General features: G+C 42.3%; 1 protein-coding gene across 2 annotated transcripts in view; it reads left to right on the forward strand.

Moving 5' to 3' along the window:
- The window catches only part of KIF26B (kinesin family member 26B), a 500,361-nt gene that overhangs the window by 304,616 nt on the left and 182,831 nt on the right, over positions 1–12,914 (forward strand). Inside the window, exon 1 of one of the 2 annotated variants that reach the window (XM_067729538.1) lies at positions 11,304–11,717. The exons of the other annotated variant lie outside the window; for it this stretch is intronic. Coding sequence (XP_067585639.1) covers positions 11,695–11,717 — 23 coding nt within the window. The 5' untranslated portion in view covers positions 11,304–11,694. Of the gene's footprint in view, positions 1–11,303; positions 11,718–12,914 lie in introns of those variants that run through there. 2 annotated transcript variants of the gene reach the window in all.

The raw sequence follows: 12,914 nt of genomic DNA on the forward strand, positions 1-12,914 counted from the left end.
AGCATCGCTTCAGAAAGCATGTGTTTCTTGGGAACAGCTTATTAGTACACATGGCTTTCAGATTAACCAATTGATGTCCTGGGCCTGAAGGGATAGAAAACTGCGCAGAAGCTTGTTTTGTTGGGGTTTTGCTTGTGGTGTTCAGGCTGGTAGGTCTGATGCCCGGTAAAGTGTGGAGGTGATTATGGATGCCAGGTAAACAGTGTGGAATGTGTGAAGAGGCCATTTTCCTTGGGGGAACTCTCCCTCCCTCAAGGTTCTGCTGGGGCTTGGCCAGGGTGGGAGCATCACTTTCTCCCCAGCTCTTTGACCTTTCAGTGCGCACTCTGTTTCCGGCTGGGTGGCTGCGCGCCATTAAGTAGACTGTAGACAGACGACCCCCACTCTTGCTAAGAATATGGCAGTTTGGGGGACTGTGTGTCTTAAACTTCCATTCTCTAAGCCCCAGAGCAGAGCATTCAGAGGCATTCCTTCCAGTTCTGAAATTCCTTGGGATGAAGTTGTGGGTTTACCTCGCAGAACTGAAAAGGTAGAGCATTTCGCCAGGGTGCTGACCTCACACCTGTGAGCTGAACTGGCTGAGCCCTGGGAGTGACATCTGCCCCAATCTTCTGCTTTATAAAGTGATTATTTGAATTGAAGAAAGAGCATTGATCATTTGGCCCACATCCTGATTCCTAAATAAGACTCGTTTGCAATAAATGTATTGAATATCTCACATTTGAGGTCTGAGTTCTTCACACATCTAAGCTTTCTGAGTTGGGAAAAATACATTACTCTGTAAAGTACAAAACCTGTAACCCTATATGACCCAAAGAATAGGTTGAACGCTGGGTTCGTTGTAAATAACGTATGAATGACACCTGGTATGATACCTGTGAACTCGGTGCCTGAGTTGCTCAGTGCCTGAAGCCAATTTGGCAGGAGCGTCTTCTTCTTTTGCCAATAACTTGTCAAAAACGGACTTGGAGTTCCTTCCAAACTCCCAGAAGAACATTCAAGACAAGGTAGCTTATGTAGCCTTCAGACTTCACAAGGGCAAGGGCTGGCTCCTGGCCCACTTGAAAAGCCACACTGAATTAGAGAAGGAATTCCAAAGAGCTGGGAAGGGACCTCAGATGGCAAGATGCTGAATAAGAATGGGATGAATTAACTGATTTGTATCTTACAACAAGAGTCAGGATGAGGATAAAGGTGGAATTCACTTCCTTCAACAGCTCAGGCTCCTTTCTTTCTGGAGCTAAAATGCCACCTCCATCCCGTGATGACCGAAGAGGAATCTTTCTATCCAGCCTAGGACTTAGTCATGTCACATCCCCAGAGCGCAGAAAGGAAGGCAGGCGATGCCAGGTCGCTTACAGGTATTCTTAGAGGAAGAATGAACTACTTAGCCCAATGGAGACAAGGTGCTGAGGAGGGATTGGGCACTGCCTAATAATTAAAATAGAGACCAAGCCCATGTGATGTGCGTGCCAAGCACTTTTAGATGTTTTATCTTAGACATCCTGGCAATCCTTGAGGTCAGAACCATTATCCCCATTTCACAGATAAAACAGTAGCTTAGAGAACTTAAATAATTTACACAAGGCAGTCTAGTGTAGTGTGTGATGGAGGGGACTCTGAAACCACATCAAGTGGGTCCAGTTCTTGGCCTTGCCACTTAGCTGTGTGATCTGGAGAAAAGCTTTTAACTTATTTATGTTTCCATTTCCCCATCTGTGGAAGACAGATAATAATGTTATGTACTACACAGAGTTGTGATGAAGGTTAAATAAGCCCTTAGACTGGGCTGGCACGTGGCAAGTACTGTTCAGCATCTGTTGTGGTGGTTGCTTGTTTGTAGCTGTGCTGAGAGATTTGAAGCTAGATTAATTTGATGCTAGGGTTCTTTGTCGCCTGTTGTTTTATGATTTTATAAACTCAAGTGGAAGAAATTTCTTCTTTCTCTGGCATCTGAAAAGAGATGATAATCCTGCTTTAGCATGCAAAGGTATCATGGAGATTCATATTTACCTACAGAGCACTTTTTAAAGGGAAGATAATTACCATACTGAGCTAGGAGTTAGATTTCACATCAGAATTAGACTTCGTGACCTGAAGTATCAACGACTGCCTTTTTTTCTAAGACTAGCCGTATATTTAGAGGCATATAGAAGTCCGAAATAATCCTGTTCCTTTACCAACACACAGACAGAGGATTGTCAAGCCCTTTGCTAAATTTGGCGCTGCTACACTTCTGTCTTTAGAACCAGCAATTGCTTCATCGTGCACACATTGTGTTTCCCTGATATTTTGGTAGCTCTTGCACTGCTGCGCATTCATAGGATGCCAGGTGTACATCGATACAGTTCTCTGAGCATTTAGCCATCGAGGATCCAGCTAAGGTAGCATGCACTTCAGATAAGACGAACTCCAGACCCAGGACAGATAACCACTGTTTGCTTTTCTGATAAGAAAATCACTGTATCTCTTGTTTTATAACTACTTGATACGAAAGGTCATTGTAGCGTGATTTCTTCCAACAAGAGATTTTAAATTTAGTGAAAAACTAGATAAAACATATATACTTTCTTACATCTTTTTGAGAACAGCGTCGAATAAGGGGCTGTTATGTTTAAAAAAAAGCAGTAGGGAGGGTGGGAGGGAGGGAGACGCAAGAGGGAAGACATATGGGAACATATGTTTATGTATGACTGATTCACTTTGTTATAAAGCAGAAACTAACACACCATTGTAAAGCAATTATACCCCAATAAAGATGTTTAAAAAAAAAAAAAAGCAGGAACAATTATCCTGGAAAACCAGGACTCGTTTATGTTGGACGGCAGGTTCCGTAAGATCAAAATTAGGTTTGTCTTGTTCCAGGGGTTTTATACATATTTGTTTGATTGAATGAATGAGTGAATGTATGAAAATAATAGTTACGATCGTAGACATTATCTGAGTATGAGGAGAATGCCCTCTGGATAAGGAAAGAGAAGTAAAATGTCTGGGGAACTAAAGAACACAGGGCATCAGCAGGTACCAAATCCTTCCTTGTCAGGAGCGGTGTCTCCCTGAAAACCTATCTGTATTCATTGGAAAAGAACTTCGTGCTGAGCTCTTTTTTAAACTACACATGCATTGTCCTAATTTATCTTTTAAAAATTACATCTAGATTTTCATGTATCATTTTTTCTCATGCGTATCTCTGATTAACACACAGCTTTCATGTCTATTTGGTTGTGTATGATATGAAGTAAACTTCTGATTTTTATAAGGTACCATGATTTTCATGCTCTCTTTGGGTGGTGCCAACCACCCTGTGTATATACCACACGTCGAGTGAGTTTTTAAGACACTGGCTTTTCCCAAATTCGCCATTTACATTCTTGAAAGCGCTTCCTTTTTCCCACACAGATCTAACTAAATATTAGAAGTATTTGACCTTTCATTTTAAGACATGTTTGATGTTCTGACTCTTTTCAACAATGGTCTCTGTTCTCAAATCCGTTCTATGTAGAGAAATCCTCAGTTCTTTTGAGAGGGATAAAAATCCTCTCTGAAGTCCACCAGACCAAAGATCAAGGCATCAGAGCCCCACTTATCTGCAGAGTGATTACTGTCTGTTAAAGAAGGCTCCATGGTGATGGGGATGCTTCAGCCCTTGGATAGACCGATGGGTCTGGAGCGAGAACTTGGGAGTTTTACTCTTGGCTTTGCCACGGGGTGGCTGTCTTGCCTTGTGAAGGTTTGAACATCAGGCTCTTCTCCTGTAAGGCTCTTGTAGTTCTCCAAGGCCCATTCAGCTGTACTGTGGAATTTGATGTCACATGGCTCCACTGGGGCCCACCCCAGGCATTAGCCAGAGGCATTTCCTAAGATGTTCCGGAGATGATTGCCGATGGCCATCTCCCAACTGCCAGGTGCAGCCAGTGCGAGGACTTCCCAGGGAAAAGAACCTGGTCCTGCTTTGGTCATTTTCTTCTACCGCTGGAGACTACTTCATGAAACACCAATTTCCAAGCTTTCAGAGCTGTCCTGTCCCCTCCACACACTCTTTGAGCAGGGTTGGTGAGGACAGGCCAGGAAGGCAGTGCTTCAGATGTGGGGAGAGTGGAGGCCCTGGGCTTAGATCTGTCTGGGAGCTTCCACCAACCGTCACTCCCTCCGCTCCACTGGGCATAGATGGCCCCATGCTAGGGCTTCCTCTCCAACCCCTCCACTTGCCTCCCTGTGCACTTTGCTCTCCCCTCTTTTGTCTCTGCTCTTTCCCTCCTTCCTCTCCTCAGTTAAGATTATACCTGTAACCCAATTTCATTCTTTTTTATGGCTGAGTAATATTCCATTGTGTATATGTACCACAACTTCTTTATCCATTCCTCTTTTGATGGACATTTAGGTTGCTTTCATGTCCTGGCTATTGTAACTAGTGCTGCAATGAACATTGGGTCACTTGTGGAAACATGGATGGACCTAGAGACTGTCGTACAGAGTGAGGTCAGTCAGAAAGAGAAAAACAAATACCGTATATTAACACATACATGTGGAATCTAGAAAAATGGTATAGATGATCTTATCTGCAAAGCAGAAATAGAGACATAGATGTAGATATCAAACGTATGGATACCAACGGGGAGGGGGTGTGGGACGAACTGGGAGATTGGGATTGACATATACACTACTGATACTGTGTATAAAATAGATAACTAATGAGAACCTACTGTATAGCACAGGAACTCTACTCAGTGCTCTGTGGTGACCTAAATGGGAAGGAAATCCAAAAAAGAGGATGCTGATTCACTTTGCTGTACAGTAAAAACTAACACAACATTGTAAAGCAACTATACTCCAATAAAAATTAATTTAAAAAAACTCCAAATGGATTAAAGACCTAAATGTAAGGCCAGACACTATAAAACTCTTAGAGGAAAACATAGGCACAACACTCTATGACATAAATCACAGCAAGATCCTTTTTGATCCACCTCCTAGAGAAATGGAAATAAAAACAAAAATAAACAAATGGGACCTAATGAAACTTAAAAGCTTTTGCATAGCAAAGGAAGCCATAAATAAGACAAAAAGACAACCCTCAGAATGGGAGAAAATATTTGCAAATGAAGCAACGGACAAAGGATTAATTTCCAAAATATACAAGCAGCTCATGCAGCTCAATTTCAAAAAAACAAACAACCTAAACCCAAAATGGGCAGAAGACCTAAATTTCTCCAAAGAAGACATACAGATTGCCAACAAACAAATGAAAGGATGCTCAGCATCTCTGATCATTAGAGAAATGTACATCAAAACCACAATGAGGTATCATCTCACACCAGTCAGAATGGCCATCATCAAAAAATCTACAAACAATAGATGCTGGAGAGGGTGTGGAGAAAAGGGAACCCTCTTGCACTGTTGGTGGGAATGCAAATTGATACAGCCACTATGGAGAACAGTATGGAGGTTCCTTAAAAAACTAAAAATAGAACTACCATATGACCCAGCAATCCTACTACTGGGCATATACCCTGAGAAAACCATAATTCAAAAAGAGTCATCTACCACAATGCTCATTGCAGCACTATTCACAGTAGCCAGGACATGGAAGCAACCTAAGTGTCCATCGACTGATGAATGGATAAAGAAGATGTGGCACATATATACAATGGAATATTACTCATAAAAAGAAACGAAATTGAGTTATTTGTAGTGAGGTGGATAGACCTAGAGACTGTCATACAGAGTGAAGTAAGTCAGAAAGAGAAAAACAAATACCGTATGCTAACGCATATATATGGGATCTAAAAAAAAAATGGTACTGATGAACCCAGTGGCAGTGGAATAAAAACGTAGAGAATGGACTTGAGGACACGGGGAGGGGGAAGGGTAAGCTGGGGTGAAGTGGGAGTAGCATGGACATATATACACTACCAAATGTAAAACCGATAGCTAGTGGGAAGCAGCCGCATAGCACAGGGAGATCAGCTCGGTGCTTTGTGACCACCTAGAGGGGTGGGATAGGGAGGGTGGGAGGGAGACGCAAGAGGGAGGGGATTTGGGGATATATGTATACGTATAGCTGATTCACTTTGTTATAAAGCAGAAACTAACACATCACTGTAAAGCAATTATACCCCAATAAAGATGTTTAAAAAAAAAGTTGTATGCATATCAACACTAGATAATCATTGTTGAACACACTTATCTGTATAAAATTATATTGTATCTTTACTATTTTAGAATATATTAAAGAGTTGTTTCGTTGTCTATTGAACTTCTAATCAGTAAATAATCCAAAACTGCCAAAAAAAAAAACAAACAACCTTAACATAATAAATAAATAAATAAAATTATACCTGTGGCCTGGGCTGTCCCCATCTCACGATGAGGAAGCTTGGAAAACACAGAGTACAAAAGACTACAGGAGGCTACAAAAGATATTGTAAACTTTAAATATCTTAGATGAACCAATCCTTAACTTCCTACTGGAAGATGAACTGCAGAATGATTTAACCTTAGAAAATTAAGCAATAACTCATAGTATTGTTTATAATAAAAAAAAGAAAAGGAAAAAGCTATACCAGCTCCTACATGCCTGACTGCTCGAAATAGTGAGAGAGTTTTCTCATTAACAGACTCGGGATCCACACTGGTGGACAACTGAAGTTTTGAAGATGGAGAGGATTGTATACAAGGCACTGTGTACCACTCTCATTACATATTATAATGTTTCTTCATTCCTATGTCAACATGTCTTTTCCACATAACGTGGATCTTGAAAATAATGGCCAAATACAAACATTTGGAAAATGTGTAGATATGTTGGCACAGCACATCAAGAAACATAAATTACTTTTTAACCATCTCTGCGTTGCATCTCCAGAATATAGATGCTTTGTTTCAATATGAGTGTCTTTGAATTATTAAGGATTTTCATATGTTTAGTATTTCCCACATGGAAATTCACAGGTAATTTAGATATGATTCTCTTTTTAGTTTTTTTTCATTGTTTATAATGATTTGATAACCATTAAACCTTCTTCCTTGCATGTGAATACATACAGTTTTGTATAAAATGTGTCGCTAGAGTTTTAGCAGCTTGGATTTCCTTTCTTTTCAATCATTTTCATTGGAATAGTATCTTCTTATAAGAGGGAATAAGGAAACCACTCTCTCCAGGGCCTACTGCAGAGACAGTGCGGCCTAATTTCTTGTGTCCCCCAATCTATGCTTAGTCACATACCCAACACACTGTGTTTGGGGCTCAGAATCACACTTAACTGAATGCTCTTTCCTTTACTTTGCTGTCTTAAATCCTTCTGATTTTCCAAATTTTTCCAAATTTTCCAAATCCTCTGGGAAACTCTTCTTAATTCCTGAATTCCTTAATTCCTGATGGAATTCCTTAATTCCATCATCATTTGTATAGTTCCCTATCTGTCCAATAAACCGGAATTTAGCCTTAAAGTCTTCTGTCTCTTAATCTATATCTTGGCTGTATATGTGAGTTGATTTGTTTCTCCAAATCAGTGGATGGCCTTAGGTACCATGTTGTTATTCTACTTTTTGGTGTCCTCTGAGGACGGTAGGAGCATCATAGAATGTTACAGATGGGAGCTGTCTATGGGATCAGATGAACCAATGCTTTTAAAAAACACAATGTGTAACTGTAAAGCTCCAATTTCAAATGAAATCCTCAACGTATAAAACAGATAAAAGCAGAGCTACTCTGGTTGAAGGAGGCTCTGACTTTCCTCGTACCGCCCAGGTGGCGCCGGGGCTCCACAGCCTCTGATTTCCTCTAGATGAGGGAACTGAGACCTGGAGATCAAATCAGTTGCCCAGCACTTTGGTGGAAGAATGAGCCGTCATTGCTTTGAAGCTTTGACATCACTAGAGGAGATGTGTGTGGAGACCCCTGGTAGTAAAGCCCAAACAGAGCACAAGGACACCACTGCTTCACCCTGTGGCCTTGCAGGTTGGGTTCTCTGGAGGCCAACACGGAGCTGGACTTGGCCATGAAGGGTGTTTACTAGAGATTAAGCCTGTAGAAATGAGGAGGAGGATGCAGGATTATATAGAGGAAAATGTCAAACTGCCAAACAGGCCCAACAGAGCCTCCGTCAACCCCACAGGGAAGCTCTGGAGCATAAATGACCATCTTGGTGACCTGTATTGGACTTAATGGCTGGACCCTTGAACCCCCATCAACCATTGAATGTGGGTCACCCTGGGAAGGCCATACTCTTGGGTAAAGTGGCTTTCTGCAGCTGAGGCAAATCCTAAAAGAGCTGACAGCTGGAGGCTGACTGCCCACAGCTGGGGCAAGAAGACCTCCCTTGAAGAAAGATCTAGAAAGCACACCTCCACATCCAGTACCCATGGCCATTAGTGTTCTGGTGAACACAAGAGATAGTGGAGAGGCAGGTGGTGGCAGCAGCTTTCCCAGCTGTCTGCCAGGCCACTTCAGACTTCTCATTAGAGTCCCAACTCCATAGTACTGAGTGTGATGCTTGCTGAATAAACGTTTTGACAAATAGGCCAGTCCTTAAGATAGCTTCTCCTTTGTGTTTTAAGATGGAAGCCTTTTAAGATGGAATTCATTTCCATCTCTGTTTCACCAAGTTTCACATTCGGGGCTTCCCTGGTGGCGCAGTGGTTGAGAGTCCGCCTGCCGATGCAGGGGACATGGGTTCGTGCCCTGGTCCGGGAAGATCCCACATGCCGCGGAGCAGCTGGGCCCGTGAGCCATGGCCGCTGAGCCTGCGCGTCCGGAGCCTGTGCTCCGCAACGGGAGAGGCCACAGCAGTGAGAGGCCCGTGTACCGCAAAAAAAAAAAAAAAAAAAAAAAATGACCACATTCACCTGTTGGGGCTTAATTTGGTACAGTGGGAAATGCAGCAGATTATGTGTGGAAAGATCTGGATTCTAGATCTCATTTTGGAAGTTATTAGCTGTGTCCTGAGAGCAAGCCATTTATCCTTTCTGAGCTATGATTCCTCGTTGTAGATGGGGTCTTGATACCAAACGAAACACTTTAAAAAGTATTCAACAGTATTTAAAAAGCCCCTTAGATAGTGATGTACCTCAGAGTTGTTGTGGGCCCTTTTCCTTTGGTGCTCCATCCATCCATCCATCCACCCAACCATGTATTCATCCATCCATTCATTCATTCATTCATTCAATTATTAGTGTCATTCCTAACTTTCAACTTACAATTCCTCCAAACTTTTTAAGCCAAGTAAATGGGAGATTCTGTTCTCTGCTAATTTAAGTGGCCCTTCTCCAGGAGATTTAGTGCAAGCTTTGTTCCCACTTCTTGCATCCCATCTCTGTAAGGACACTTCTTTGCCACCGTTGATTGCAAATGTGACAACTTTCTGAGCCCCAAACACATCAGTTTATCAAAAACCAACTCCGCTATATAGTACATCCCATTGGGTTCACCTCACTCTGGTGCTTTCTTTGCTTTTTTTGTCCTGTTAACCTCCTGTTTAGGTTAGCGCTTGGCAATTTTTTCTCTTCATTATTCATTAAGACCTAACTTTCTGACTACATCCTAGATGTTATGACTTATTTAAAATTTTTTCTTTATTGTTAAGTGTATCATGCCTACAAAATAATATGTGAAACGTATTAAAGACCAACAGAGCAAACATCTATGTAACAACCACCCAGGTTAAGAAATACTCTTATGATATATTTAGCCACTTAATTAATGCACACTTATTGGGTACCTACTTTGTATCCAAAATTTGGGGATGTATAACAATGATTGAGAGATCATCCGTCTCTCCATAAAACAGCTCACCACCATCTACTAGGGAAGAGAGAAGGCTGATAAATAATTGCAATGTATAAAGGTACTCGCAATAAGAAATACAAACAAAATGTGATTGGGACCATTACCTACACCTGAGAGAGATAGAAAGGCTTCTAAGAGGATGTGGCTTTGGACCAGGCTTGTCTGGGGATGAAGAGAATTCTAGGCAAAGGCAACAGCAGTGTAGTCTCAGAGCTGTGAAAAGCATGGCACATTTGGAAAGTGGCAAGTCAGTCCTTCTCATAAGTCTCATTTTGTTTCTGTGACACTGCTGTCTCCTGGTTCCCCTCTTACCACTCCAGCCACGCATTTTCAGTTTGTGTTGTCACCCACCCGCCATCAGTGTTGGTGTTCTCACAGGTGTCCCATTTGGAGTTCTTCTCTTTTCATTCACTCATTTACTCAGTCCACACTGATGAAGAAACGGGTCTTCAGAAAGTCCAGCCTGCGTCAGAATCATAAGGTGCAGATTCTGGTCCCCAGCCGCTCAATCAGACTCTTTGGGGTAGGTCCCAGGATCTGCAGTTTAATGCTGTCACCAGCTATTTCTAATGCAGATGATCGGGACACTTGGAGAAACACGGTGAAGGGATTCCTTGTATGGAGAGAGGAGTGTTGTAGAGAACATTCAGGAATTGGTCAGAGATGGTCTTGTGCTGTCTACCTTCAGGTTTGTTTTCCAGCCAGCCAGCCCCTTCCTCGCGTTAACCTGCCTGCTTCAGATCCTCTCTTCCTGTTCCTTCTTCCTCCTCATACGCCTCCACCTGTTCCTGGCCATCTGCAGAGCCCCGTGTGTGTGTCACAGCCCTGCTCCAGGCCACTGCCTCCCTCGGGCACAGTCTGTGTCTGGGCTCTGTCTGCGGAGTGCCCCAAACAAAGGAGCACGGCACACAAAGTTGACAGTCACACTGAAAGCTTCTGCCTAGCCTCCTACCCTCTTCCTTCTGGGGCCTTCTGTCCTGAGGCAAGAAAAAAGAAACAGGAACCCCCCCTAAAAACCTGGGGAAGGCGGGATCAGGGATGGCATCAGAGGCAAAGGGCGCTGTTGGTCTGATTTTCACTTCCATCGCTGAGAGCATTTGAATAGTTTTAAGACATGCAAACTGTGAGAGTAGACATTTTCACTGAAATATATGAATGTAGATGTTAGCCTCGTGGGGATGTACGCCTGCATCTGTTTGTCTACAAGTGCTTACTTGCAGAGTCACACACATATCCAGAACCTTGGTTCTCTTGGCTTTGTCTGCACCAAATGTGTATATGGATGTATAATGAAAGATTTTAAACACTTGATTTTGATAGTCTGTTTTGCAGCTGCTGTGCTCAGAAAATTCATTCCTCAGCTACTGTGTGTTAATGAGAGTTCTAGCAAGTGTTTCTCTGCTGCTTTCTTTTCGTAAAGCTCCTCTCTTTCCTCTCTCTCTCTCTCCCCCCCTCCCTCCCTGCCTGCCTCTGCTCTTCCCTCCCTCTCTCTCTGAGATAGCAGACAAGAGAGAAACTGGAGCAGCTTCCCCTGAGAAGCGTGCTTGTGTGTGCAGATTGGCAGGATCCCGTGAGTTCCTCTTCCATCAATGCAGCGTTCTTGGAGGGAAATGCAATGTTGGAGCAGGGGCTGAGCTGGACCAGGAAGGTGGCTGGAAGCTCAGGGAGGCTGGGATCCTGGTTTAGCCAAAGGCTGGAATCACAGGAATGTTTCACCAGGGTCTGCTCTGAGAATTCCCAGACCCCCATGGATTTTAGAATTTCCCAGCCTTTTCTCCTTCACCTTCGCACTCTCTTACTTCCTCCTGAGATGGCCCCAGATCTGCAAGAGACATTTGAGAGAAGCTATTTATTAACAGATGTGAAGAAATGGATTCTGCACTTGATTATTTAGCCATGAATTATCAATGATGATGGATTGGAAAGCGGTGTAAGTAACAGTTATATATGTACCTGTAGTTAGATGGTCTGTTTCAGTTGCTTCTTTTTTTTTTTTTCTTTTCGTTTTAACTTTTCTGGTGAATTTCCTTTTGACAAAAGTGAAAAGAAAATGTATAAAATGTAGAGAAGTTAGGAGGGTCCAGATTATATGAGCTTTCTCCTTTTTCAGTTGACTTGCAGAATACATCAGCTGTATCAAATGAGACACGCAAACTACCTACAGAGAATCTGCAAACATCCCCTGCAGGATGGGGCTAAAACAAGAAATAAATGAACCGGGGATCTGAACTGACAATCATTGCTATAATCAGACTTATTCAGAGGTGCTAAGAAATTTGACATTGGCTCATTTTAGAATCAAAGACAGAACTGACATGTGCTCTCTTCACAAGATCTTAAAAATGAAGTTAGCCTGTGGCTTTCGGAACAGGTTGTTTCTGGCTACATAAATATGAGATGGATTTTTTTCCCCTAATGTTGTTCAATGTTAACTATATTTACGTTCCACTTCAGCTTTTCTTGAGACAGAACACCTCCCATTCTAGAACGTAATGTCTGGTCACCCTAGGGCGGTATGACACTGGCATTTTGAAAGCTAGTCATTGCCAGTCAGAGGATTTTCCATCTTTCTGTGCTAGGGCTTGATTTAAGCACTTAATTTCTAGTATTTGGTGGGCAGGGGGAGAAACAACAAGTAACTTGAAGACCCAAATCAGTTCATTTCACAGGAGGAAGGACTAGCTATCTAAAAGATTAGAAATTGGAATTAAAGGATATGATTTGCCTTTTTTTCGAAATTTGAAATGAGGTTAATTTTGTATTGAAAGAGTAACAAACTTTGTTGATTTAAGGAAAAAAACACTTCAAAGGAAACTTTTAATACCATAAATCACTTAGGTAAGAACATCAAAACAGATGGCTGATATGTTTTTATGACTCGTTGCAACTTTCTGTTTTAGAGTCCATACAGCAGTGTTATTACAAATATGTCTGGCTTAAAACTTGCTTAAGTTATTTGGAAGTGGGATTTCTAACACGGACACTGTAATGAGCTTTTCTGAGTCATGTTTGCCTTTCTTCCTCATCACATCCATACCCCAGGCAGGGCTGTTGCCCTTCCCACCCACTCATCCCCCTGCCTGTCTCCCAGCCCCCATCCTTCCCTCTGAGTCTTGGAACATCATGA

The sequence above is a fragment of the Pseudorca crassidens genome, chromosome 2 (assembly GCF_039906515.1).
Source record: "Pseudorca crassidens isolate mPseCra1 chromosome 2, mPseCra1.hap1, whole genome shotgun sequence".
Lineage (NCBI taxonomy): Eukaryota > Metazoa > Chordata > Mammalia > Artiodactyla > Delphinidae > Pseudorca > Pseudorca crassidens.